Below are 26,513 nucleotides of genomic sequence, written 5' to 3' on the forward strand. Positions count from 1 at the left end.
ACTTCATTGAGGGATTTTTTTTAAAAAGTCAGGAATGAGTGCCAGATTTCATCACATTTGCTTCTGTCTATTGAAATGACCATAGTTTTAATTTTTTTTAGTTTTTAATATGTTGAATTACATTGACTTTTTTCCCCCCAATGTTAAACCACCCCCACACTCCTTGGATAAACTCCACTTCACAATATATTATGGTTTTTATATATTATTGCATCCAATTTTCTAAAAATTTATTTAGGAATTTTGCATATTCATGAAGGATATTGGTCAGTAATTCACTTTTCTAGTAATGTCCTTTTCTAGCTTTGGAATCCGGGTAACATTGACATAAGGAATATGGAACTATTCTTTTAGTAAAGGAAGCATTTCCTTTACTGCCGGTGCTGGCCCTGACTTTGAGGGCCAGCTTTAAAATTTTCTAGAAGAGTTTGATGGAACTAGTATTATATCTTCCTTAAATGATCAGTGTAATTCACCAGAACACCATGTGGGCCTGGGGTTTTCCTAGTGAAAAGGTTTTTTCTTCTTAATTCAATTTCTTTCATAGATACAGGATGAATCGGGTTATCTATTTCTTCCTAAAAGTAAGCTTTGTAGTAGAAATTGTTCCAACTAAGTTGCTGAATTACTGATGTGAAATTTCTCCTAACAGTGCCTTACTACCCACTTCCATTCACAGAGTCTGCTGGGGTCACTGCCCTCCCCTTCCTGATACTGGTAATGCGTGTCTTTCTCTTCATTTTTCTTAATTTGTTTGGTAGAGGCTTACTGATTTTTACTTCTCTTCCACAGGGACTGCTTTATTTCCGTTGATTTTCCCCCACTTCCTGTCCTGTGTTTCTATGTCACTTATTTCTGTTCTGACCCTTATTATTTATTTATTTTTTTTACTTCGTTTTAGGCTTAATTTGCTTTTCTAGTATTTATTTTTAAATATTTTTTTATTTTTTAATTAACATACGATGTATTATTAGCCCCAGGGGTACAGGTCTGTGAATCTGTAATCTGTCTGTAAACCACCAGGTTTACACACTTCACAGCACCCACCATAGCACCTACCTTCCCCAGTGTCCATAACCCCACCACCCTCTCCTTACCGCCCCCCACCCCCGCCAGCAACCCATAGTTTGTTTTGTGAGATTAAGAGTCTCTTACGGTTTGTCTTCCTCCCAATCCCATCTTGTTTCATTTATTCTTTTCCTACCCAAACCCTCCACATTGCCTCTCAACTTCCTCATATCGGGGAGATCATAAGATAATTGTCTTTCTCTGATTGACTTATTTCCCTAAGCATAATACCCTCTAGTTCCATCCACATCATTGCAGATGCCAAAATTTCATTTCTTTTGATGGCTGCATAGTATTCCATTGTAGATATATACACCACATCTTCTTTATCCATTCATCTGTTGATGGACATCCAGGTTCTTTCCATAGTTTGGCTATTGTGGACATTGCTGCTATAAACATTCAGGTGCATGTGCCCCTTCCGATCACTACATTGTATCTTTAGGGTAAATACCCAGTAATGTGATTGCTGGGTCGTAGCATAGCTCTATTTTGAGGCACCTCCATGCTGTTTTCCAGAGTGGTTGCACCAGCTTGCATTCCCAGCAACAGTGTAGGAGGGTTCCCCTTTCCCCACCTCCTCGCCAGCATCTGTCTTTTCCTGACTTGTTAATTTTAGCCACTCTGACTGGTGTGAGGTGGTATCTCATTGTGGTTTTGATGTGTATTTCCCTGATGCCGAGCAATGTGGAGCACTTTTTCATGTGTCTGTTGGCCATCTGGATGTCTTCTTTGCAGGCATTTCTGTTCATGCTCTCTGTCCATTTCTTGATTGGGATTATTTGTTCTTTGGGTGCTGAGTTTCCAAAGCTCTTTATAGATTTTGGATAGTAGCCCTTTATCTGATACGTCGTTTGCAAATATCTTCTCCCATTCTGTCAGTTGTGTTTTGGTTTTGTTGACTGTTACCTTTGCTGTGCAAAAAGCTTTTGATCTTGATGAAGTCCCAATAGTTCATTTTTGCCCTTGCTTCCCTTGCCTTTGGCGATATTCCTAGAAAGACGTCGCTGCGGCTGAGGTCATAGAGGTTGCTGCCTGTGTTCTCCTCAAAGATTTTGATGGATTCCTGCCTCACATTGAGGTCCTTCATCCATTTTGAGTCTATTTTCATTAGTGGTGTTAGGAAATGGTCTAGTTTCATTTTTCTGCATGTGGCTGTCCAGTTTTCCCAACACCATTTGTTGAAGAGACTATCTTTTTTCCATTGGACATTTTTTCCTGCTTTGTTAAAGGTTAGTTGACCATAGAGTTGAGGGTCTATTTCTGGGCTCTCTATTCTGTTTCATTGATCTATGTGTCATCTGTTTTTGTGCCAGTACCATGCTGTCTTAATGATGACAGCTTTGTAATAGAGCTTGAAGTCCAGAATTGTGATGCCACCAACTTTGGCTTTCTTTTTCAATATTCCTCTGGCTATTCAAGGTCTTTTCTGGTTCCATATAAATTTTAGGATTTTTTCCATTTCTTTGAAAAAAATGGATGGGATTTTGATAGGGATTGCATTAAATGTGTAGATTAATTTAGGTAGCAGAGACATTTTCACAATATTTGTTCTTCCAATCCATGAGCATGGAACATTTTCTTCCATTTCTTTGTGTCTTCCTCAATTTCTTTCATGAGTATGTTATAGTTTTCTGAGTATAGATTCTTTGCCTCTTTGGTTAGGTTTCTTCCTAGGTATCTTATGGTTTTGGGTGCAGTTGTAAATGGGATTGACTCCTTAAGTTCTCTTTCTTCTGTCCTGTTGTTGGTGTAAAGAAATGCAACTGATTTCTGTGCACTGATTTTATATCCTGACACTTTACTGAATTCCTGTACAAGTTCTAGCAGATTTGGAGTGGAGTCTTTAGGGGTTTCCACATATAATATCATATCATCTGCAAAGAGTGATAGTTGGACTTCTTCTTTGCCAATTCGGATGCCTTTAATTTCTTTTTGTTGTATGATTGGTGAGGCTAGGACTTCTAGTACTATATTGAATAGCAGTGGTGATAATGGACATTCCTGCAGTGTTCCTGGCCTTAGCAGAAAAGCTCTCAGTTTTTCTCCATTGAGAATGATATTTGCGGTGGGTTTTTCATAGATGGCTTTGATGATATTGAGGTATGTGCCCTCTATCCCTACACTTTGAAGAATTTTCATCAGGAAAGGATGCTGTACTTTGTCAAATGCTTTTCAGCATCTATTGAGAGTATCATATGGTTCTTGTTCCTTCTTTCATTAATGTGTTGTATCACATTGATTGATTTGCAGATGCTGAACCAACCTTGCAGCCCTGGAATAAATTCCACTTGGTTGTGGTGAATAATCCTTTTAATGTACTATTGGATCCTATTGGCTAGTATTTTGGTGAGAATTTTCACATCTGTGTTCATCAAGGATATTGGTCTGTAATTCTCTTTTTTGATGGGATCCTTGTCTGGTTTGGGGATCAAGGTAATGCTGGTCTCATAAAATGAGTTTGGGGGTTTTCCTTCCATTTCTGTTTTTTGGAACAGTTTCAGGAGAATAAGAATTAATTCTTCTTTACATGTTTGGTAGAATTCCCCTGGGAAGCCGTCTGGCCCGGGGGTCTTGTGTGTTGGGAGATTTTTGATGACTGCTTTAATCTCCTTACTGGTTATGGGTCTGTTCAGGTTTTCTATTTCTTCCTGGTTCAGTCATAGTACTTTATATGCCTTTAGCAGTGCATCCATTTCTTCCAGATTGTCAAATTTGCTGGCGTATAATTGCTCATAATATGTTCTTATAATTGTTTGTATTTCTTTGGTGTTGGTTGTGATCTCTCCTCTTTCATTCATGATTTTATTAATTTGGATCCTTTCTCTTTACTTTTTGATAAGTCTGGCCAGGGGTTTATCAATCTTATTACTTCTTTGAAAGAACCAGCTCCTAGTTTTGTTGATTTGTTCTACTGTTCTTTTGGTTTCTATTTTATTGATTTCTGCTCTGATATTTATTATTTCTCTTCTCCTGTTGGGTTTAGGCTTTCTTTCTTGTTCTTTCTCCAGCTGCTTTAGGTGTAGGGTTAGGTTGTGTATTTGAGAACTTTCTTGTTTCTTGAGAAAGGCTTGTATTGCTATATATTTTCCTCTCAGGACTGCCTTCTCTGTATCCTACAGATTTTGAATTGTTGTGTTTTCATTATCATTTGTTCCCATGAATTTTTTCAATTCTTCTTTAATTTCCTGGTTGACCCATTCATTCTTTAGAAGGATGCTCTTCAGTCTCCATGTATTTGGATTCTTTCCAAATTTCCTCTTGTGATTGAGTTCTAGCTTCAGAGCATTGTGGTCTGAAAATATGCAGGGAATGATCCCAAACTTTTGATACCAGTTGAGACCTGATTTATGACCCAAGATGTGATCTATTCTGGAGAATGTTCCATGTGCACTAGAGAAGAGTGTATATTCTGTTGCTTTGCATTGGAATGTTCTGAATATATCTGTTATGTCCATCTGGTCCAGTGTATCATTTAAAACCTTTATTTCCTTGTTGATCTTTTGCTTGAATGATCTCTCCATTTCAGTGAGGGGAGTGTTAAAGTCCCTTGAGTCTATTTATTATCTATTATTGTCAATGTGTTTTCTTTGATTTTGTTATTGATTGGTGTATATAGTTGGATGCTCCCATGTTAGGGGCTTAGATATTTTAAATTGTTAGATCTTTTTGTTGGACAGACCCTTTGAGTATGATACAGTGTCCTTCCTCATCTCTTATTATAGTCTTTGGCTTAAAATCTAACTGATCTGATATAAGGATTGCCACCCCAGCTTTCTTTTGATGTCCATTAGCATGGTACATTGTTTTCCACCCCCTCACTTTAAACACTTTAAATCTGGAGGTGTCTTTAGTCTAGAATGAGTTTCTTGTAGACAGCATATTAATGGGTCTTGTTTTTTTATCCATTATGATACCTTATGTCTTTTGATTGGGGGCATTTAGCCCATTTACATACAGGGTAACTATTGAGAGATATGAATTTAGTGCCCTTGTATTGCCTGTAAGGTGGCTATTACTGTCTATTGTCTCTGTTCCTTTCTGGTGTACTACTTTTAGGCTCTCTCTTTGCTTAGAGGACCCCTTTCAGTATTTCCTATAGAGCTGGTTTGATGTTTACAAATTCTTTTAGTTTTGTTTGTCCTGGAAGCTTTTTATCTCTCCTTCTATTTTCAATGATAGCCAGGCTGGATATATTATTCTTGGCTGCATGTTTTTCTAGTTTAATGCTTTGAGTATATCATGCCAGTCCTTTCTGGCCTGCCAGGTCTCTGTGGATAAGACTGCTGCCAATCTAATATTTTTACCATTGTATGTTACAGACTTCTTGTCCCGGGCTGCTTTCAGGATTTTCTCTTTGTCACTAAGACTTGTAAATTTTACTATTAGATGACAGGGTGTAGACCTATTCTTACTGATTTATGAGGGTGATTCTCTGCGCCTCCTGGATTTTGATGCTTATTCCCTTTGCCATATTAGGGAAATTCTCTACAATAATTTTCTCCAGTATACCTTCTGCTCCCTTCTCTCTTTCTTCTTCTTCTGGAATCCCAATTACTCTAATTGTTGTTTCATCTTATGGTATCACTTATCTCTCGAATTTTCTCCTTGTGGCCCAGTGGATGTTTGTCTCTCTTTCGATCAGCTTCTTTATACTGTCATTTGGTCTTCCATATCACTAATTCTCTCTTCTACCTCATTTATTCTAGCAGTAAGAGCCTCCGTTTTTTATTGCACCTCATTAATAGCTTCTCTGATTTCAGCTTGGTTCGATTTTAGTTCTTTTATTTCTCTAGATAGGGATTCTGTAATATCTTCCGTGCCTTTTTCGAGCCCAGCTAGCACCTTGAGAATTGTCATTCTGAACTCTAGATCTGACATATGACTGTTGTCTATATTGATTAGGTCCCTAGTCTTCAGTACTGCTTCTTGTTCTTTTTTTTGTGGTGAGTTTTTCCACCTTGTCATTTTATCCAGATAAGAATAAATGAATGAGAGAATAAAATATTAGAAGGGTAGCAAAGAACCCAGGAAAATGTGCTTTAACCAAATCAGAAGAGACCCCAAATCGTGGGGGAAAGAAGGGAGGTAAAAAGTTCAGGAAAAAAAAATTTTTAAAAGAAAAAAATAAAGGAAAAAAAAAATATATATATATATACACTAGACTGGTGAATAGAAGAAAGTCACCCACTTAATTTTGGGAGTATTTTGGTCTCTTAGAAGAAACTACCTTCCAAAATTTTAAAGAATGAAAAACTTAATACAAAATAAGGGTAAACATGGGTAAACACGATGAAGGGATGGAATATGACTATAAAGAAGAAAAAAAATTTTTAAAAAAGATTTTTATTTATTTCACAGACAGAGATCACAAGCAGGCAGAGAGGCAGGCAGAGAGAGAGAGGGGAGGAAGCAGGCTCCCTGTTGGCAGAGAGCCCGATGCGGGGCTCGATCCCAGGACCCCGAGATCATGACCTGAGCCGAAGGCAGAGGCTTTAACCCACTGTGCCACCCAGGCATCCCTAAAGAAGAAAATTTTTAAAAATTTTTTCTAAAAAGAAATTTAAAAAAATTAAAAATTTCTAAAAAAGGAGTTTATAAGCGGCACCTTGGTGGCTCAGTGGGTTCAGGCCTCTGCCTTCAGCTCAGATCATGATCCCGGGGTCCTGGGATTGAGCCCCAATCGGGCTCTCTGCTCAGCGGGGAGCCTGCTTCCTCCTCTCTCTCTGCCTGCCTCTCTACCTACTTGTGATCTCTGTCTGTCAAATAAATAAATAAAATTAAAGAAAAAAGAGGAGTTGATAAGATAAGTTGGTTGGGAGCATAAAGAAAAAGAAAGTGGAGAGAATTAGCTCAGGCTGGAGACTAGAACAAAACCCTGTGCTAGATTTAGGGTGTGTTTTGATCTATTAGAAAAAGCATCCCAAATCTATTTAGAAGAAAAAACCCTATGTGTATACAAAAAATAAAGTTAGATACAATGAAGGATAAAATAGGACTATAATAATGAAGGTTCAGAAAGATTTTTTTAAATGAAAGGTATTGTTAAAATAAACTAGTTAAAAAACATTCAAAGAGGAAAGAGTAAAAGTTAAAAAATTTTAGCATAAGGAAAAAAGAAAATTAAAAAAATTAATTAATTTTGCAAGACTCAACAATCACGAGGATAAAGCCATGAATTCCATGCTTTGCTTTCTCCTCCTCTGGAGTTCCCCTGTTCTCCTTGCTAAGTGAACTTGGTCTTGGCTCGATTTCTTGCTGATCTTCTAGGGGAGGGGCCTGGTGTAGTGATTCTCAAGTGTCTTTGCCCCAGGCGGAATTGCACCGCCCTTACTAGGGGCCGGGCTGAGTAATCTGCTTGGTTCGCTCTCAAGAGCTTTTTTTCCCTGAAGGCTTTCCGTAGAGCTCTGGAGAATGGGAATGAAAATGGCGGCCTCCCAATCCCCAGCCTCTGGCCTGGAAGAGCTCAAAGCTCGGGCCCCACTCCTCAGTGCCTCCTCAGAGAAAAGCACTCAGTCACTCCCATCTCCCTGGCCTCCAGTCGTGCTCTGAGTTCACATAGCCTGTGACCAAGCATCTCTGTCTCTGGCACACAGCCCCGCCTGGAGTCTCCGAACCCCCGCAGCTTCCTGAGTTCTTCCAGGGGGTCTCTCTGGATCTTGTGGGGTCCCTGTTCAAAGAGCAGTGGTCTGACTGTGCAACAGATCACAGTTTAAGGTAACCCCGAGTTGACAGCTCAGTCCCTGGCTCCGTCTCTGTAGCCGGCTTCCCCACTCTGATACCTGTGAGCACTGTGACACTCAGACACCCCCAATCCTTCTGTGACCCCATGGGACCTGGGACCACGCTGTCCCCGCGTGGGCTTCACCCTGGCTTAACCTCTGAAGCGATGTCCCTCAGTGGAGCAGACTTCTAAAAGTTCAGATCTTGTGCTCTGTTGCTCCATCTCTTGCTGGGAGCCGGCCCCTCCCCCAGTGGTCTATCATCCCGTCGCTTTGGATTCACTTCTCCGCACGTCCTACCTTTCGGAAAGTGGTCGATTTTCTGTTTGTAGAATTGCTGCTCTTCTTCTATTTGATCTCTTGTTGGATTTGTAAGTGTTCGGAAAGGTTTGATAAACTATCTAGCTGATCTCCTGCTACCTGATGTCGTCTCAGCCTGTTACTCCTCCGCTATCTTAACTCCTCTCGCTTTTCTAGTTTTTAAAAAATGGACACTGAACGATTGGAGTCCCTTCTTCTTTATTTTTTTTTTTTAAGATTTTATTTATTTGACAGAGAGAGATCACAAGTAGGCAGAGAGGCAGGCAGAGAGAGAGGAGGAAGCAGGCTCCCTGCTGAGCAGAGAGCCCGATGCGGGACTCCATCCCAGGACCCTGAGATCATGACCTGAGCCAAAGGCAGCGGCTTAACCCACTGAGCCACCCAGGCGCCCCCCTTCTTCTTTATTAAAGGCATTTGACCCCATACCTTCCCCTTCATCTACTGCTTTCAGCAGCATATCACAGCTTTGGATCTAGTTCTCTTTTCCTTTAGTTCAAAATGCTTATTTTCTCTTTTACTTATTTTTTGACTCACAGTTTACTCTGAAGTGTGTTAATTAGTCTCCAAGCATGTGGGGATTTTCTAAAGGATCTTCCTTTTATGGATTCCACACTTAATTTCATTGTGGTGGGGGAACATATGCCTTTGTAAAGACTCTATTCTGCTGTTGGGTGAAATGTTTTATACATATGAAATTGATTGTTGGTATTTTCAAATATTAAACAAAAATCCTTACTTGGTTTCTCCTGACTTGTTCTATCAGCTGCTGAGAAGGTATTAAAATCTCGACTGCAATTGTGGATTTATCTGTATCTCCTTGAAATTCTGTGATTTTGTTGTTGTTGTTGTTGTTGTTGTTTTGTTTCACGTTATTTGCATCTGCTAAGTACATAAACAGAATTCCTTTGACTTTTGATGAGTTTATCATTATGAAATGACCTTTATCTCTGGTAATATTATTTGCTCTGAGATCTTTGAAACTTTGTATCATGTAAATGTAGCCATTTCAAAAAAATAAATATAACTATTTCAGTAATTTATTAGTATAACCACTTCAATAATTAAACAATTGATTGGCATACTTTTCTCTATATGTTTACTTATAACCTATTTCTGTTTATTTATAATTGAAGGGTATTTCTTTTAGACAGCATAGAGTCAGGTTTCCTTTCTTAACCATTCTGAAGATCTCTGCCTTTTAACTGGATTATTTAGACCATTTACATTTAATGAGCCAATTGATGTGGTATCTTTATCATCTTCCTATTTATTTTCTCTTTGACCCAGCCAGTTATCCTTCAGGAGATTTAAATACTAAGAAAAATTGTCATATACTTACTTATGTAGTTACTGTTTCTGGTGCTCTTCCTTTGTGTAGATCTAAAGTTGTGTCTGGTATCATTTTCCTTCTTTCTGAAAGACTTCCTTTAATATTGCTTCTTTTTTTTTTTTAAGATTTTATTTATTTGACAGAAATCACAAGTAAGCAGAGAGGCAGGTGGGGGGAGTGGGGAAAGCAGGCTCCCCACTGAGTAGAGAGTCCGATGTGGGGCCCGATCCCAGGACCCTGAGATCACGACTTGAGTGGAAGGCAGAGGTTTAATCCACTGAGCCACCCAGGTGCCCCAATATTGCTTCTTTTAAAAAGATTTTAGTTAGTTATTTGAGAGAGAGAGAGAATGAGCAGGGAGAGGGAGAGGGAGAAGCAGATTCCCTGCTGAGCAGGGAGCCCAATGCAGGGCCTGATCCCAGAACCCCAGGATCCTGACTTGAGCTGAAGGCAGATGCTTGACTGACTGAGCCACCCAGATACCTCCTTCCTTTAATATTTCTTATAAGAATCTGCAGGTGATGGGCTGTTACAGCTTTTATATGTCTGAGAAACTCTTACCTTCATTTTTGAAAGATGATTTTGCAGGTAACAGAACCACAGGTTAACAGCTTTCTTTTCTTTGAGTGTTTTAAGATGGTACTCACCTACCTTTCAGCTTACATCATTTGCAACTAGAAGTCTGCCATAATCCACATCTTTGCTCTATTATACAGAAAGTGCCGCCCCCACATCTGCTTTTAAAACTTTTAGTGGTGGTAAACGCACATAGCATAAAATTCGCCAGTTTACGTGTGTAGTTCGGTGGCACTACGTATATTCCATTGTTAACCATCATCATTGCCCAACTCCAGAACTGTTTTCATCTTGGAAAACTGTAATTTTGTACCCATTAAACAATAAATCCCCATTGTTCCCTATGACAACCCTTGGCAACTACCATTCTGCTGCCTATGAATTTGAATTGTCTTTGAATTTTTAAAGCCGAATAATACTTCTTTGCATGTATAGGCCACATTTTGATTTATCCATTCACATCATTGGAAAGTTGGGTTTCTTCCCAACTTTTTTTATTTTGAATAATTCTCTTATGAAGGAGGGTACACAAATACCTCTTCAAAAGTCTGCTTTCAGTTCTGCTAGGTATATATCCAGAGTGGTGTTGCTGGGTATATTAGATTTTTTTGAGGGTGTAGTCCTGTTGTTTTCCATAGTGGCTATAGCCACTATGGAAAATGCTCAAGGGTTCCAATTTGCCCAAATCTGTACCAAGATCTGTAATTTTCTTTTTCAGTTGTTATCCTGATGGGTATGAACGGTATCTCATGGGATTCTGATTTGCATTTCCCTAATGACTTTTAATGTTGACCATCTTTTTTTTTTTTTTTAACATCTTGTGTAAGTTTTAAAATTTTTTTAAATAAAAATTAAAAACATTTTTTAATTTTATTTTTTAAAATTTAAATTCAGTTAGCTAACATATAATGTATTATTAGTTCCAGAGGTAGAGGTCAGTGATTCATCAGTTTATATGACACCCAGTGCGCATGACATCATGGGCCCTCCTCACTGTCCATCATCCAGTTACCCCATCCCTGACCCCCTGCCCCTCCAGCATGTTTGCAAACCCTCTGTTTGTTTCCTGTGACTAAGAGTCTCTTACAGTTTGTCTCCTTCTCTGATTTCATCTTGTTTTATTTTTTTTTTTTAAAGATTTATTTATTTGACAGAGATAGATCACAAGTAGACAGAGAGGCAGGCAGAGAGAGAGGAAGGGAAGCAGGCTCCCCGCCAAGCAGAGAGCCCGATGTGGGACTCGATCCCAGGACCCTGAGATCATGACCTGAGCCGAAGGCAGTGGCTTAACCCACTGAGCCACCCAGGCGCCCCAAATCTTGTTTTATTTTTCCCACTCTTCCCCAATGATCCTCTGTTTTGTTTCTTAAATTCCACATCTGAGTAAGATCATATGAGAATTGTCTTTCTGAGTTATTTCACTTAGCATAATACCCTCTAGTTCCACTGATGTCAATACAAATGGCAAGATAGCATCTTTAAACATTTTTATTTGTCATTAACATAAAATGTATTATTTGTTTTAAGGGTACAGGTATGTGATTCATCAGTCTTACGTAACACACAGCACAGAGCACAGCACATACCCTCCCCAATGTCCATGACCGCCACCCCATCCCTCCCACCCCCTCCACTCCAGGAACCCTCACTTTGTTTCCTGAGATTAAGAGTCTCTTATGGCTTATCTCCCTCTGGTTTCTACTTGTTTCATTTTTTTCCTCTCTTTCCCTATGATCCTCTATCTTATTTCTCAAATTCCACATATCAATGAGATCATATGATAATTGTCTTTCTCTGATTGACTTATTTTGCTTAGCATAATAGTATCTAGTTCCATCCACATCATTGTAAATGGCAAGATTCCATTTTTGATGGCTATATAATATTCCTGTGTGTGTGTGTGTGTGTGTATGTAGAGAGAGAGAGAGGACCCAAATAATACATATACTTGGAGATATATATATATGTGTGTATACACAGATATCTCTCTCTATCTATCTATCTATCTATCTATATATATATATTTACATGCCACATCTTTATGAAATTGGAACATTTCCTTATACCATACCCCCAAATAGATTCAAAATGGTTGAAAGACCTCAGTGTGAGACAGGAATCCATCAAAATCCATCAAAATCCTTGAGAATATTATATATATATATATATATATATATGTGTGTATATATATATATATATATATATATATATATACACATATATATATATATATATATATATATATATATATATGCGCCACAGTTTTATCTATTCATCTGTCAGGGACAGCTGGTTTCTTTCCATAGTTTGGCTATTGTGGACATTGCTGCTATAAACATTCAGGTGCACGTCCCCCTTCCTATCACTACATTTGTATTTTTGGCGTAAATACCCAGCAGTGCTATTGCTGGGTCATAGGTCAGAAAATAGAGCTATTTTCAGCTTTTTGAGGAACCTCCATGCTGTTTTCCAGAGTGGTTGCACCAGCTTGCATTCCCAGCAACAGTGTAGGAGGGTTCCCCTATCTCTGCATCCTCTCCAACATCGGTCATTTCCTGACTTGTTAATTTCAGCCATTCTGACTGGTGTGAGGTGGTATCTCATTGACGTTTTGATTTGTATTTTCCTGATGCTGAATGATGAGCACTTTTTCATGTGTCTGTTGGCCATCTGGACGTCTTCTTTGCAGAAATGTCTATTCATGTCCTCTGCCCATTTCTTGATTGGATATTAATTGTTCTTTCAGTGTTGAGTTTGATAAGTTCTTTATAAATCTTATAAAGATGTTTATCTATCTATCTATATATAAAGACACACACACACACACACACACACACACCCTTTATCTGATACATCATTTGCAAATATCTCCCATTCTGTCAGTTGTGTTTTGGTTTTGTTGACTGTTACCTTTGCTATGCAAAAGCTTTTGATCTTGATGAAGTCCCAATAGTTCATTTTTGCCCTTGGTTCTCTTGCCTTTGGCGATATTCCTAGAAAGAAGTTGCTGCAGCTGAGATCAAAGAGGTTGCTTCCTGTGTTCTCCTCAAAGATTTTGATGGATTCCTGCCTCACATTGAGGTCTGTCTTCCATTTTTGAGTCTATTTTCATGTGTGGTGTAAGGAAATGGTCCAGTTTCATTCTTCTGCATGTGGCTGTCCAATTTTCCCAACACCATTAGTTGAAGAGACTATCTTTTTTCCATTGGACATTCTTTCCTGCTTTGTTGAAGATTAGTTGACCATAGTATTTCTGCTCTCTATTCTGTTCCATTGATCTACATGTCTATTTCTGTGCCAATACCGTACTGTCTGGATGATGGTAGCTTTGTAATAGAACTTGAAGTCTGGAATTGTGATGCTGCCAACTTTGCTTTTCTTTGCAACATTCCTCTGACTATTCGGGGTCTTTTCTGGTTCCATATAAATTTTAGGATTATTTGTTCAATTTCTATGAAAAAAGTTGATGGTATTACTGTATTGAATGCATTGCTTCTCTTAGTGGTGTAGACATTTTTAAAAAAGATTTTATTTATTTGAGAGAGAATGAGTGAGAGAGGAGAAGGTCAGAGCGGGAAGCAGACTCCCCAAGGAGCTGGGGGCCCGATGCGGGACTCCATCCTGGAAGTCCGGGATCATGACCTGAGCCGAAGGCAGTCGCTCAACCAACTGAGCTACCCAGGTGCTCTAGTGTAGACATTTTTACAATATCTATTATTTCAACCCATGAGTATGGAATGTTTTTCCATTTCTTTGTGTCTCCCTCAATTTCTTTTAGGAGTGTTCTTTAGTTTTCTGAGCACAGATCCTTTACCTCTTTGGTTTGGTTTATTCCTAGATATTTTATGGTTTAGGGGGTAGTTGTAAGTGGTACTAACTCCTTAATTTCTTTTTTCTGTCTCATTGTTAGTGTACATAAATGCAACTGATTTCTGTGCACTGATTTTATATCCTGCCACTTTGCTGAATTCCTGTATGAGTTCTAGCAATTTTGGAGTGGAGTCTTTTAGATTTTCCACAAAGAGTATCATGTCATCTGCAAAGAGTGAAAGTTTGACTTCTTTGCCAATTCAGATGTCTTTTATTTCTTTTTGTTGTCTGATTGGTGAGGCTAGGACTTCTAGTACTATGTTGAATAGCAGTGGTGATAGTGGACATCTCTGCCGTGTTCCTGACCTTAGCAGAAAATCTCTCTTTTTCCCCATTGAGAATGATATTCACTGTGGGCTTTTTGTATATGGCTTTTATGGTATGGAGCTGTGTTCTCTATATCCCTACACTGAAGAGTTTGACTCAGGAAAGATGCTGTTCTTTGTCAAGTGCTGTTTTAACATCTATTGAGAGGATCATATGGTTCTTGTCCTTTCTTTTATTTATATTAATTAATTTGCAGCCCAGGAATAAATCCCACTCGGTTGTGGTGAATAATCCTTCTAATGTACTGTTGGATCCTGTTGGCTAGTATCTTGGTGAGAATTTTTGCATCTGTGTTCATCAAGGATATTGGTCTGTTATTCTCCTTTTTGATGGGGCCTTGGTCTGCCTTTGGGATCAAGGTAATGTTGGCCTCATAAAATGAGTTTGGGAGTTTTCTTTCCATTTCTGTTTTTTTGGAACAGTTTCAGGAGAATAGGAATTAATTCTTCTTTACATGTTTGGTAGAATTCTCCTGGAAAGCAGTCTGGCCCTGGGGTCTTGTTTGTTGGGAGATTTTGGATGACTGCTTTAATCTCCTTACTGGTTATGGGTCTGTTCAGGTTTTCTATTTCTTCGTGGTTTCAGTTTTGGTAGTTTATACACCTCTAGGAATGCGTCCATTTCTTCCAGATTGTCACATTTGCTGGCGTATAATTGCTCATAATATATTCTTATAATTGTTTGTATTTATTTGGTGTTGGTTGTGATCTCTCCTCTTTAATTCATGATTTTATTAATTTGGGTCCTTTCTCTTTACTTTTTGATAAGTCTGGCCAGGGGTTTATCAATCTTATTACTTCTTTCAAAGAATCAGCTCCTAGTTTCATTGATCTGTTCTGCTGTTCTTTTGGTTTCTATTTTATTGATTTCTGCTCTGATCTTTATTAATTCTCTGCTGAGTTTAGGCTTTATTTGGCAACTTTAGGAGTAAGGTTAGGTTGTGCCATTGAGACCTTTCTTGTTCTTTTGAGAAAGGCTTGTATTGCTATATATTTTCCTCTCAGGACTGCCTTTGCTGTGTCCCACAGATTTTGAACAATTGTGTTTTCAGTTTTTGTTTGTTTCCATGAATTTTTAAAATTCTTCTTTAATTTCCTGGTTGACCCAGTCATTTTTTTGTAGGATGCTCTTTAGCCTCCATGTATTTGAGTTCTTCCCAAATTTCCTCTTGTGATTAAGTTCTAGGTTCAGAGCATTGTGGTCTGAAAATATACAGGGAATGATCCCAAACGTTTGGTACCAGTTAAGACCTGATTTATGACCCAGGATGTGATCTATTGTGGAGAATGTTCCATGTGCGCTAGAGAAGAATGTGTACTCTGTTGCTATAGAGTGGAATGGCTCTGAATTTATCTGTGAAGTCCTTCTGGGCCAGTGTGTCATTCAGAACCCTGGGGAATGTGAAAATACATACACATACATACTGTATGTATGTCGCAGTATTTGGTTTGCTAGTCCTTTGTTTAGGATGTTTGTGTATATATTCCTAACCCGCACCAGTGTGTTTATTTTGTTTTCTTATGTCTTTATTAGGTATTGATGTCAGGGTCCTCTCTAATAGAAAGTCAGTAGGAGCTCTCTTTTCTCAAAGAGTTTGTGAAAAATTGCTAATAATTTTTCTTTGAATTTTTGGTAGAATTCATGAGTGAAGCCACTTTGTTGGTAGTTTCTTTTCTTTTCTTTTCTTTTTTAAAGATTTTATTTATTTGACAGAGAGAGATCACAAGTAGGCAGAGAGGCAGGCAGAGAGAGAGGAGGAAGCAGGCTCCCTGCTGAGCAGAGAGCCCGACTCAGGGCTCGATTCCAGGACCCCAGGATCATGACCTGAGCCGCAGGCAGAGGCTTTAACCCACTGAGCCACCCAGGTGCCCCTTGTCAGTAGTTTCTAAAAATTAATTCATTTTCTTTACTTGTTGTAGGTCTATTCGAATTTCTGATTTTTTTCCCCGAGTCTGCTTTTGGTAGTTGTGCCTTTCTAGGAATTTGTCTGTTTTATCTAAGTTAATTTATTGGCATAGAGTTGTTTATATCATGCCCTTATAACTTACTATTTTTATTTATTTATTAGTATTATTTTTTAAAGATTTTATTTATTTATGTAACAGAGAGAGACACAGTGAGAGAGGGAACATGAGCAGGGTGGGTGGGAGAGGGAGAAGCAGGCTCCCCACTGAGCAGAGAACCCCATGGGGGCTCGACCCCAGGACCATGACCACCTTCCACGATCATGACCTGAGCTGAAGACATAAAACACTTAACTGGCAGAGCCACCCAGGGGACCCTAAATGTGTTTTCTTACATGAAATATTTCCAACTCACTGAAATGAATGGGGCAGAAGAAAGAAATCAACTGCCAGTAAGTAATGTTAATGTTGTTCTATATGGCTATAGAGTTATTAAATAAAACATAGAAAGAAATTAAATGAAACATTCAGTATTAATTGAAGATTACTTTACACCTTCCACAGTCTAATTTTTTTCCTTTTTCCAGAAGTAGCCTGAACCTTGAAATGGACATGTCTTTACCAGCTATATATTTTTTTTATACGTTATATCTTTATATCTAGAAATCCCCACAGTGTTCTTGTTTTAAAAGGTGACTTGAGTTACCCCTGTGTCTTCCTCCACTTTCTTCCCTGAAGCCTTTTGTTTGGAGATTTTTTTTTTTTTTTAAAGATTTTATTTGTTTATTTGACAGACAGAGATCACAAGTAGGCAGAGAGGCAGGCAGAGAGAGAGGAGGAAGCAGACTCCCTGCCGAGCAGAGAGCCCGATGTGGGACTCGATCCCAGGACCCTGAGATCATGACCTGAGCCAAAGGCAGCGGCTTAACCCACTGAGCCACCCAGGCGCCCTGTTTGGAGATTCTTTATGGTGACACATTTGATTTTCTGGTTTAGCGCATTTAGGTAAATGGCTGTGTTTAAAGTTGGCTGAAAGGCGCACGAGCTGTCTTCCTTGCTTGCTCTGGATGCGTTAATGTTCATTCCGGTACATGGCGGTCTGGGGCCAAGGGTGCTTCTCCAGGACGTACACCAAAACAGCGGAGTCACAGAGTTTGTCTCTTCAACTTTATTAGGTGTTGTAAAAATTGTCCTGGAACTTTTTTTTTTTTTTAAAGAACTTATTTATTTATTTGACAGAGGGAGATCACAAGTAGGCAGAGAGGCAGGCAGAGAGAGGAGGAAGCAGGCTCCCCGCTGAGCAGAGAGCCCGATGCGGGGCTCGATCCCAGGACCCTGGGATCATGACCCGAGCCGAAGGCAGTGGCTTAACCCACTGAGCTACCCAGGCGCCCCAGTCCTGGAACTTTTTAAAGATTTTATTTATTTGTCCACGAGAGAGAGAGGGTGAGCACAAGCGGGGGAGAGCCAGGTGGAGTTCGGAGAAGCAGGCTCCCTGCTGAGCAAGGAGCCTGATGGGGGACTCGATCCCCAGACCCTGGGATCATGACCTGAGCTGAAGGCAGATGCTTAACTGACTGAGCCACCCAGGAGTCCCTGTTCTGTGACTCTTGGGCTTCTAGATGTGCTCAAGGGGCTCTAGAAGTCCCAGCCCTGATAGACAATGCTTGGTTGTGAGTGAGTCACTGACTGTGGCCACTGGGGCTCATTTATGGCCTCCTGGTCTTGTAATCCCGGCGGTGGCCGGCTAACCTAGTCAGAGCCCTGGCCTGAATGCCACACACCACTCCCAGGGAATAGCTGCTTTGTAAAAACGTGTGACATGGAGACATGGGAGACACACAGTTGGGGTTGAACCTCATGACGGATGGAAATTCGGTCAGCCACGATTGGTTGAATTGGTAACATATTGGAATGGAGACAAGCGTTGTATGCACTGAGTCTGCAGAAGTGGTCTGGGTTCTGGGGCATCAGAAGCGTGGTCTCGCATCCGGGCTCTGCTTCCTGTGTAATTTCAGGCAAATCATTCCCCTTTCTGTCCTCCGTTGCCACATCTGTAAAATGGAGGCAATAACAGTTCTTAGCTCATAGACTTGTGGTTCAGTGAGGTTGTGTGAAGTGTTTGGCGCAGGGTCTGGGGTCTAATAGCACTGAGTATGTTTCTGCCCCCGGCTGCCTTCCCGTTCGCTGGCCGCTGTGTACTAGAGGTGTGGGGAGACGGGTAAGTAGCTTTAGGTTGTAGCACTTTTTTTTTTTTTTTTTTTTTTTTTTTTTGGTCTCCCTGTTGTGGCTTCTATGTCTCTTATGCATGTGATGTCCTGGCCAACCTTCCACGTTGTTTGACAGACATAACTGAAGTAGAGCACATAAAGCTGCTTGTCTCAATGGCTTTGCAGACCTTTTTTAGTGCTTTAAAGTACGTAACAAAACCACTGTGACTGTGCTCTTGGTCGAGCGAACTTCATGGGCACAAAGCTTTGTTTGCCATTCTGCTGAGTGTGGACTTGAGGACCATCCAGCTGGGGGAGAAGAGGCAGAACAAGGGTCTCAAAGGCCAACACTGGAGTCCCTAATGGGAAGCACTTGACATTCTTAACTACGAACCCGAATACAGGCCCCTCCTCGCTGTCGGTTCACCATCAGGGTCGGACGGGATCCTACTAGCATTTGTTTGTTTTGGATTTTAGATGCTTTTGAGTCTCCTGTATGTGTTGTCCAGGGTGAGTGACCCCCCGCTCCCCCCCCCCCCCGCTCCGCCCCAACCCGACCCCCCGCTGGGCCATCATCAATGGTTCCCACCTGCAAGGATCTGGGACACAGTCCTGAGCAACAAGAGGGCCTTCCCAACGTTGGGGAACACCTTTGCTTTTTGTTTAACGACACAGTAGGGGTTTAATTTTAGTACCCTGCCACAGACACTAGCAGAGAAGACGGGCAGGGTTTCAAGATGAGGTTTCTTTCGGAAGTTAAAGCAGGTTCAGATGAACGGCTTGTCAGACTTCTCAGAAGCTAAGCCGTTTGTGGAGGGAGCGGGAGGGAAGGGTCCTGAGGGGACGAGAAACCTCCGAGAGGACTGTGTGGCCACGTTAACTGGTCGGGGACGTGTGGTTCCCATCTGTGCTGGAGTCGGTCTGCCCCGGTTCGGTGCCGGTGCGTGATTGCCCCGCGGGCTGGTTCTTGTTCATTTCCCGGCGCTGAGCGTGTGGGCGTGTCTGCGTTTACAGCGACCGGAGATTCACCCGGGTTCTAGAGCCAGTGTGCAGTAGGGGCTGTGGAGATGCGGGATGATGCCTGTGTCCAGTGTCTGAAAAGCTTTCCGAGGCTCGGTGTGGGCCAAAGTTAACAGAATTCTCGACAGGAGACTCTGAGGCCCCTCCACTGGGGGGGTCCTTGCGTGCCCGGCTCTCGCCTACCATGCGGACCTGGTTTTTCAGACTTTGTGCGTGAAGGGCGTCCCACAGCTGAACGCCAGCATCTGTCTGGCCTGTGGCTGGGCGCACGGCAGGGCCACGGCCCCAATTGCTCATCATGTCTGGCCTCGCCCAGCCTGTTCCCTGTGCCTGGAACGTCCTCTCCGTGTGCACGTGCCGTGTGGGCCGCGCACCTTCCCTAGAGCCCCCTGCTCTGTCCACGGCCTCTCCTCCGAGGCGGGGCACCTGCCCTGCTCCCTCTGACAGTGTTCTCTGCCCCCCTCGGGGTGGGGACACTGGCTGGTGATGTGTGATGTGATGACACATTTTAGGCCCTTGGGAACATCACGGACCCACAGATGTGCTGAGGCTGCTGTCTTGGTCCCTCAGCATCACAGAGACCGACCCTGGGGCTGTAGTTAGGTAATTCGTGATCTTTCTGTTCTCCTGGGCTGCGGGTGACAGACAGCGACACGAAAGCCCTGGCTGCCAATCTGGTTTACTCGTGGCCATTGTATTTCACCAGATTGAGGAGGAAAATAGAATGCTGTTTCCCTCAAAACTGTATCTTCACCACGGGCTTCCACTTTCCTAGATTGAAAATTAAATGCCATTTTAGGAAAAGACCCAATTCTAAAGACCATTTCCATTTTTATGGTCGATAAAAACACCTCATACAGTTTTTTGAAACCTGGTTCCATTGAAGGACTTTCTGGGCGTCTGGGGAACTTTGTTGGTGGCTCGATTGCTACCAAAGTGTTCGTGTTTCCCCTGCACAGCCCTGCTCGCCATGCCCTATCACGCTCTCCTCAGAGCTCCCTTCCCCTTGTAGGAGAATGAACATGACTTTGGTGTCAATCTGGTCATACTCAAGTTCAGCCAGTCCCGGTTTCTCCTTTGTATCCCCCGTTCCTGGCCTTGGGGGAGGCTGGCTCCCTGGATGTGTGAGCCACAGAGCTCGCCTCTGTGAGGCTACTGGTTTTGTGCGTGGCCAGCTCCTGTGGGGCGAGTTCCGAAGGGGGGGGGGGTCTCCTCCGAAACCCCTGCCCACACCCAGCTCCACCGTGGCCCGCCCTGGCCCGTATGGTGTGGCCCACCATCTGCACAGCAAGAACCGTAGTACATCAAAATGTTTTTTATTTGAGACACAAAAATGCAAAATTGCTGAGATATCAAACGTTTCCTGACCGGCTACAATACTGCCACTATGTACAAAAGATCTGATGAGAAATGTGCACACATATAAAAATACAGTATGCGTTACTATGTACAGTACATGTGCAAATGTATGGCATCCAAACATGATACGGAATTGATTTCAGGGGTGCAAACAGCAAATACAAAGGCATCATGGTTTTCTTTTAAAAAACAACATAAAGGCAATACATGAATGGACCCCCCGATTGCCGTCATTTTTTTGTTCATTAAGCTAGTGCTTCAGTAAGCGGGGCTCTGTAGGTTGGTATCTTTCTCCTTGTTTTCACAAAGTGAGATGCTAAGACGTAATGTGACCATGAAAATAAGAAGAGAAACACCTATCACGCTGTGTTTCGACTGCAAGCAAGAAAAAAGGAAACTAATCTGCACTTAGGAAGAAGCTGTATTACTACTAAATATGTACTATTCTTAAACCAACAAAACAAATCTATACTATTTTACATGAAAACAATAGAGAAATATCTACACCTTTGTGAAAATTATAACCTTAAATGGAGTAATACCTTTTTGGGACTGACTGTTGAGATATCGTTAGTCTCAAATTTTAAATAAAAAGTGCCTTCTTTTGGCAAATACTTGGCAATGCCTTTGGTTCCTTTAAAGCAAGTTTGCATTACTATTGGTTACTTGAGGTTAAGTACTTTTGGTAGATACTAAACCCTTTCCTCAATGCTCCCTCCTCCTCCGCGGTCAGCCAGTTTCCTTACAGCATAACGTAGAGAGGTAATGGTGAACGGGTCTCGGTGATTCTATGAACTTGGTTAAAGCTTTGTCTTAGTGGTTGGCACAAAGCTCTTTTGAACATGACAAGCTGCGTGGATTATCGCCAAGGACCTATTCTGATTCCAGAGAGCACCTTTGGTCTGAGATGGCCATCCCGTTGTCCGGGAGCGGTGACACCACCCGGCCGCGGCTCGTGGAGCACAGCGATGTGTTGGTGTGGCGGGGGAAGCGCTCTGTGTAAACACGTGCCGCTCTGGGCCGTCCTGGCCTCGCACCGGAGATCGGAGATCGCAGGGAGAGAGGCTCCGCGGGGCTGCGAGCGCTCCCCAGATCCGGCAAGGAAGAGGGAGCGGGGGGGTAGGGGGTGGCACGCACGGCCTCCCTGTGGTCCTGCAGACAGAGTCACTTCACCAAGAGAACAGGTGGCCCGGACAGGCGTGCACGGGAGTGGGGCTGGAGACAGGGCGAAGAACGGCCGCGTCTTGTTACTTTCCAGTTGTGACCGCAGAGCTTGGCGGAAGAGCCAGGACACGGTAGGAAGCTCTGCAAACACAGACCTGCCCTGCTCAGCTCTGCTCCCCGACGGAGCGGCCCTTCCAGTTAACGTGCTTGGATCCCCTGGGCTCATTCCGTGGCCTCCAGGGCAGCGGACAGTGCGATGTTCTGCTGTGTTGCAGGGGGTCCGGGAGACGCGTGTGTGCGGAGAGGGTGACAGAACAGGGAGGGTTGTGTGTGGACCTGGAGAAGCGGGCTGCCCCTCTCAAGTGACTGCTGGCAAGAGCCTGAAGGGGTTTCGGGGGCTGTGCCGGCCAGAGCGCCTTTGCCCTGCACTTTTCTTGGGCCCCGCCTGTTTGTGGACATGAGAGGGACTGTCTTATCATCGCTTGTGGGGACAGTTGCTGGGCCAGCTGCTGTGGCTGGTTTCAGCCTGGGAATTAGGAACGGGCGCTTTAGAAAGTGGGGTGGCCTGGAATGATCGGGGGTGGGGGGAGGGCAGAGGAAGCCTGAGTCCACTCTGGTGAGCAGAGGGGGGGACAGGCTGCTGGCCCATCACTCGGGGCTGCTGACCGCACAGTTCCGGGGTGCTAGCAGATGACCGTGACTTTGCTTTCAGCGGGCAGTAGCCTGGGGGCCGCTGCAGACTGCCTCCCGAAATCGCACTTCCTAAAGTGTCAGTTACACGGATCACAGAACCGGGTTTTTTAAAAAGGAAACTTAAATAAGATCTCTCTAGTATTATAAAAATAGTCCTATAAAACACAGAGTATCTGAGCAAGAAATCCCACGAATTGAGAATATATCTATGTACAAATATGTGGCAAGTACTGTACAGTAGATTGCACAATTCTGGAAGAACGCTAGTGAACCCCCAGCAACATGCCCGGAGGGGCTCCCTGGACGCGCGCTGCTGAAATGTACACAGTAGCCCCCGGCCCCTAGACTCGCAAAGCCCAGGGCAGCTCTGGGGCGACTTGCTCTTCCTCCCGGCCCGGAGGACAGGAGCTGTCACCTGCATACCCTGGAGAGGCAAGCTCCATGCGACGGTGTTTCCGGAATATTCGGAGAGGTCAGACTGGATGGAAGAGAGCGCATGTCCAGGAGCTGGTTGTTTCCTTGGCAATGGGACATTGTGCAAGACGACGGGCCACACCCCCACGTCTACACCACACGCGAGCGTCCTGGCTGCCCTGCTCTGTGCTTTGACGGCCTTGACAACGCAGACAATCCGGTCAGGGGGGCCTCGAGGACAGCATGGTCTTTGGTCACGTCACCTGCTGCACGTCTCATCTTGAACACAGCTGCCCGTGCCCCGCAGGCCGGCCGCCCACGCCAGGATGGGAGGGCCCGGCGGAATGGGGCGGGTGGGGGCTGCTGGAGTTCGGGTTGGCGGGCTCCTCGCCGTCCCTGTCAAGGAAGCCCCGTACGTAAGGGTCTGGACGCACACGTGAAGGAACTCCCAGTCCAGAGCAAGCAGGCTGGCGGGGCGGCGCTGTCTGCGCTCCAGTGGATTTCTGGAGAGCACCCTTCCCGCGACATGTCTCCGGCCTTAGTTTGAAAAAGCAGCGGGGGAGCTGAAGGCTGGGAAAGCATCTCGGGCACCACTCAAGATGGTGAAAATAGCAAGCAAGAGTCCACGGCGCTAGCTGGTCACTTGCCTCTCACAGTCCCACTGGTATCTGGGGTGCACTTGAGAAGCCACTGAAATCTGAGTGAAGATGAAGCCCAGAGTCCACGTGCGGAGCAGGTGAGCCCCAGACAAAACCCACAGCCAGGACCACCCCCAGTCAAGTACCTGCCCCAGTAGGCAGCCGGTCCCCGGACGCAGGCCCTTCTGGAAGGGATGCACTGGGGCCGTGCGTCCCCCCGGGGTGACATTCTCTTGGGCTTGCTCCCACAGTGGCGTCCTGCTGACCCAGGCTACTGGACTCCAGGCGCTGGATTCCCAGTTTCTGAGCATTGAAACTGCTCCGTCAGACCACACGGCACACCGAGCGTAACCGCTTCTGCCCCGAACGCTTCAGACGTCTCTCAAGTTGGGAAGTGCCAGTTAACGGAGGGCTCCTGTGTTCCGGCCGAATCCTGGAAAAGCAAACTTTCCTCCCGTGGAGGATCTACAAACCGAAATCAGATCGGCGCTCAGGCAAAGCGCAGACCCAGCCGTGATGCGTGGATTCTCTCTAAGCAGAGGGTCAGGTTGGCTCGGGCACGTCACCGTGGGGACATCACCATTTAAGGACGCAGAGAAAGCAACCTGGCCCTTGGGTTTACAGAACGTGAGGTGCAGACCATGGTGAGATTATTCAACAAACACCTTCACACTTTTTTTGGTAGATTTCAGGGTTTTTTTTTTGTTTTTTTCTGAAAAATTATTTACATTTTGTCCTAACCTTAAATGACTAGCTTGAGATAATTCTGGAAGTCCCGTGATAGTTGGCATTTTAGAAAATTCTTAAGGAACTACTCAGCAAATGGGTGATAACTTCTTTTCTATATGAAACAATGACTAGTAAAACCTCCAGTTTTTCCCTCTTCGGCTTGAGAACCTAGTGAGAGCTCGGGAATGACATCCAGTTACTCGCCTGAAGGATGCCGTCAGGGAAGACGGCAGAGAAGAGGTGGTCAGAGCCGGGCCCCACAGCCAGCCTGCCCAGATTCCCCCCCCGGAACCCCCGCGGGAACACTCGGGGCTCCCGGCACACTTCTCCTCGGCCCTCTCTTTGCAACTCAACAGCTCAGAAGGATATTTTACAATAAGCCTTACTTGTTCTGTGAGATGGGTCTGGTTACCTGAAAATCAGTCAGCATTTCTTTAAATATGGAAATACACATGGCTCAGGGACTCTAGAAACAGTCAAGTTATTAAAACAAGTAGGAGCGCTGGCTACCAATTCCTTACCCCAATGTAGGCTGTACAAATCACAACGTCAGGGTGGACATACAAATGTCTCATATACACATTAAAACCCACCTACTGAACCCCGAGGGTTGCTAATAGAATTTTCAGTGTTATCCATACACAAGGACAGTGTTTTGGAGACGTCGTCTGATGATGGTGAAGGATCTCGCACTTGAACTGAAACCTGGAAGCTACGGTTAAGATTCCCCAAATCACAAAACGACGACACAGATAAACGATGTTGGTTTCCGAACGGAAGCAGAAGTCCGCAGTGGCCGCTGTCTGGGAACGGGCGGGCGCCCTCCCCGGCCTCTGCCGCCGGCAGCCCGGCTCCGGTCGTGGCTGGGACGGGCCGCATGCAGGGGCCGCCGTCCCCTCATTGGAGGGGAGCTGTCTGCCTTGAGCGTCGGGTCTGAAGGTGACCGCAGAGGCGTAAATGTAGTTCATGGACGGCCAGAGAATCCTCGTGTCGCTCTCCCGCACACGTCCCTCTTCTGGATGTCTTTATTCGTTCTCTGCCGAAGTCTGGAGAAACAGGTGGGTCTTCTGTAACCAGTGACTTTTCAGAAGGCCCTGTGCTGTTAAGTTGGAGAAATTCACTGCTGGGCGCCGTGAAATGTGTTCGCACTTGGTTTCCAGGCTGTGACCATCTATCCATTCTTCCTGTGACAACATATTGTAATGCAACAGCGCAACTCTGAATCTGTCTCTAAAAACTGACCTTGGAGAATGATCTTCATCTTCTGAAACGACATAGGCTCGAACGAGAAGTCAGCGATGTTAGTCCCACGGCAACGGCAGGTCCTGTGGATCTAGAAAGTCAGCGGAGAACATGCTGGGGGTGGTCGTGCTGAGGGGAGTGAGCCCTGACGTGTTAGGCATCGTGATGTCCAGCCACTCCATGTTGTCCAAGTTCGGGTCCGAAAGGTCCAGTGACAGACAGGGGGTACTGGCAGCAAACTGGGCCTCGGAAGTCTCCATGGGGGAGTGTGAGTGGTCCAGCACACCCGAGTGACTCAGCAGATCGTTCTGGAGGTCCTCGATCAGAGAGAAGGGCTCTCTGTCCTCACTGCTGCTTGGCAGTGGGGCCATTTCGTTGGCCGGAGGTAAAGTTCCATCTAAGAACGCTTCCAGCTGGTTCTCCAAGCTGGCGGACAAACTGCTCATGGGTTCTAAGGAGATGGGTGGCGCCATCTGGACTTGGGGTGGTGGCCGGGACACCACTGTGTTGACCGGCATGGTGGTGATGCTGGCTGTCACCGGTCTCATTTTGGAGATGGGCGAGGGCTCTTCTTTTATAGGGAGGGAGATCTCTGTGCAAAACAATTGAAGGGATCAGTAAGTAACGATTCAGTGCTCTTTAAACACTTCTGGCACGTACCAGGAGAGTAGTTTCACTACCGGGCAAGGACGCAGACACCGTCCACCACGGGGTTAGGATGACGGCGGTGCTACTCGTCAGCTGTGGTCCTTGGTGACCTAGCGGAGGGTGACTCATTTGAGTTAAATGGACACTAAAATTTATAACATTCTGATACACTTTCTCTCGCTTTCAGTAAGCGTGATAAGCATCACATGCAGTTATACGCCACTAGGCAGGAGTCGATGGCTTTATTATTTTGATTATTTGATCTCTGGGTCCTTGTT

At 43.9% G+C, this 26,513-nt stretch overlaps 1 protein-coding gene and 1 long non-coding RNA gene across 8 annotated transcripts in view; one reads left to right on the plus strand and one right to left on the minus strand.

The window, feature by feature from the left end:
• LOC131819708 (uncharacterized) overlaps window positions 1-26,513 on the plus strand; it is a 52,791-nt gene that overhangs the window by 8,935 nt on the left and 17,343 nt on the right. The gene's annotated exons all lie outside the window — the stretch shown is intronic.
• The window catches only part of MRTFB (myocardin related transcription factor B), a 261,518-nt gene continuing 252,525 nt past the window's right edge, over window positions 17,521-26,513 (minus strand). For 6 of the 7 annotated variants that reach the window (XM_059154981.1, XM_059154985.1, XM_059154982.1 and 3 more), the window contains one exon: window positions 20,649-26,179. In XM_059154981.1, coding sequence (XP_059010964.1) covers window positions 25,647-26,179 — 533 coding nt within the window. In that variant the 3' untranslated portion in view covers window positions 20,649-25,646. Of the gene's footprint in view, window positions 18,173-20,648; window positions 26,180-26,513 lie in introns of those variants that run through there. The other variant, XM_059154986.1, reaches the window with a different exon arrangement.

This window comes from Mustela lutreola, chromosome 17, assembly GCF_030435805.1.
Source record: "Mustela lutreola isolate mMusLut2 chromosome 17, mMusLut2.pri, whole genome shotgun sequence".
Classification (NCBI taxonomy): domain Eukaryota; kingdom Metazoa; phylum Chordata; class Mammalia; order Carnivora; family Mustelidae; genus Mustela; species Mustela lutreola.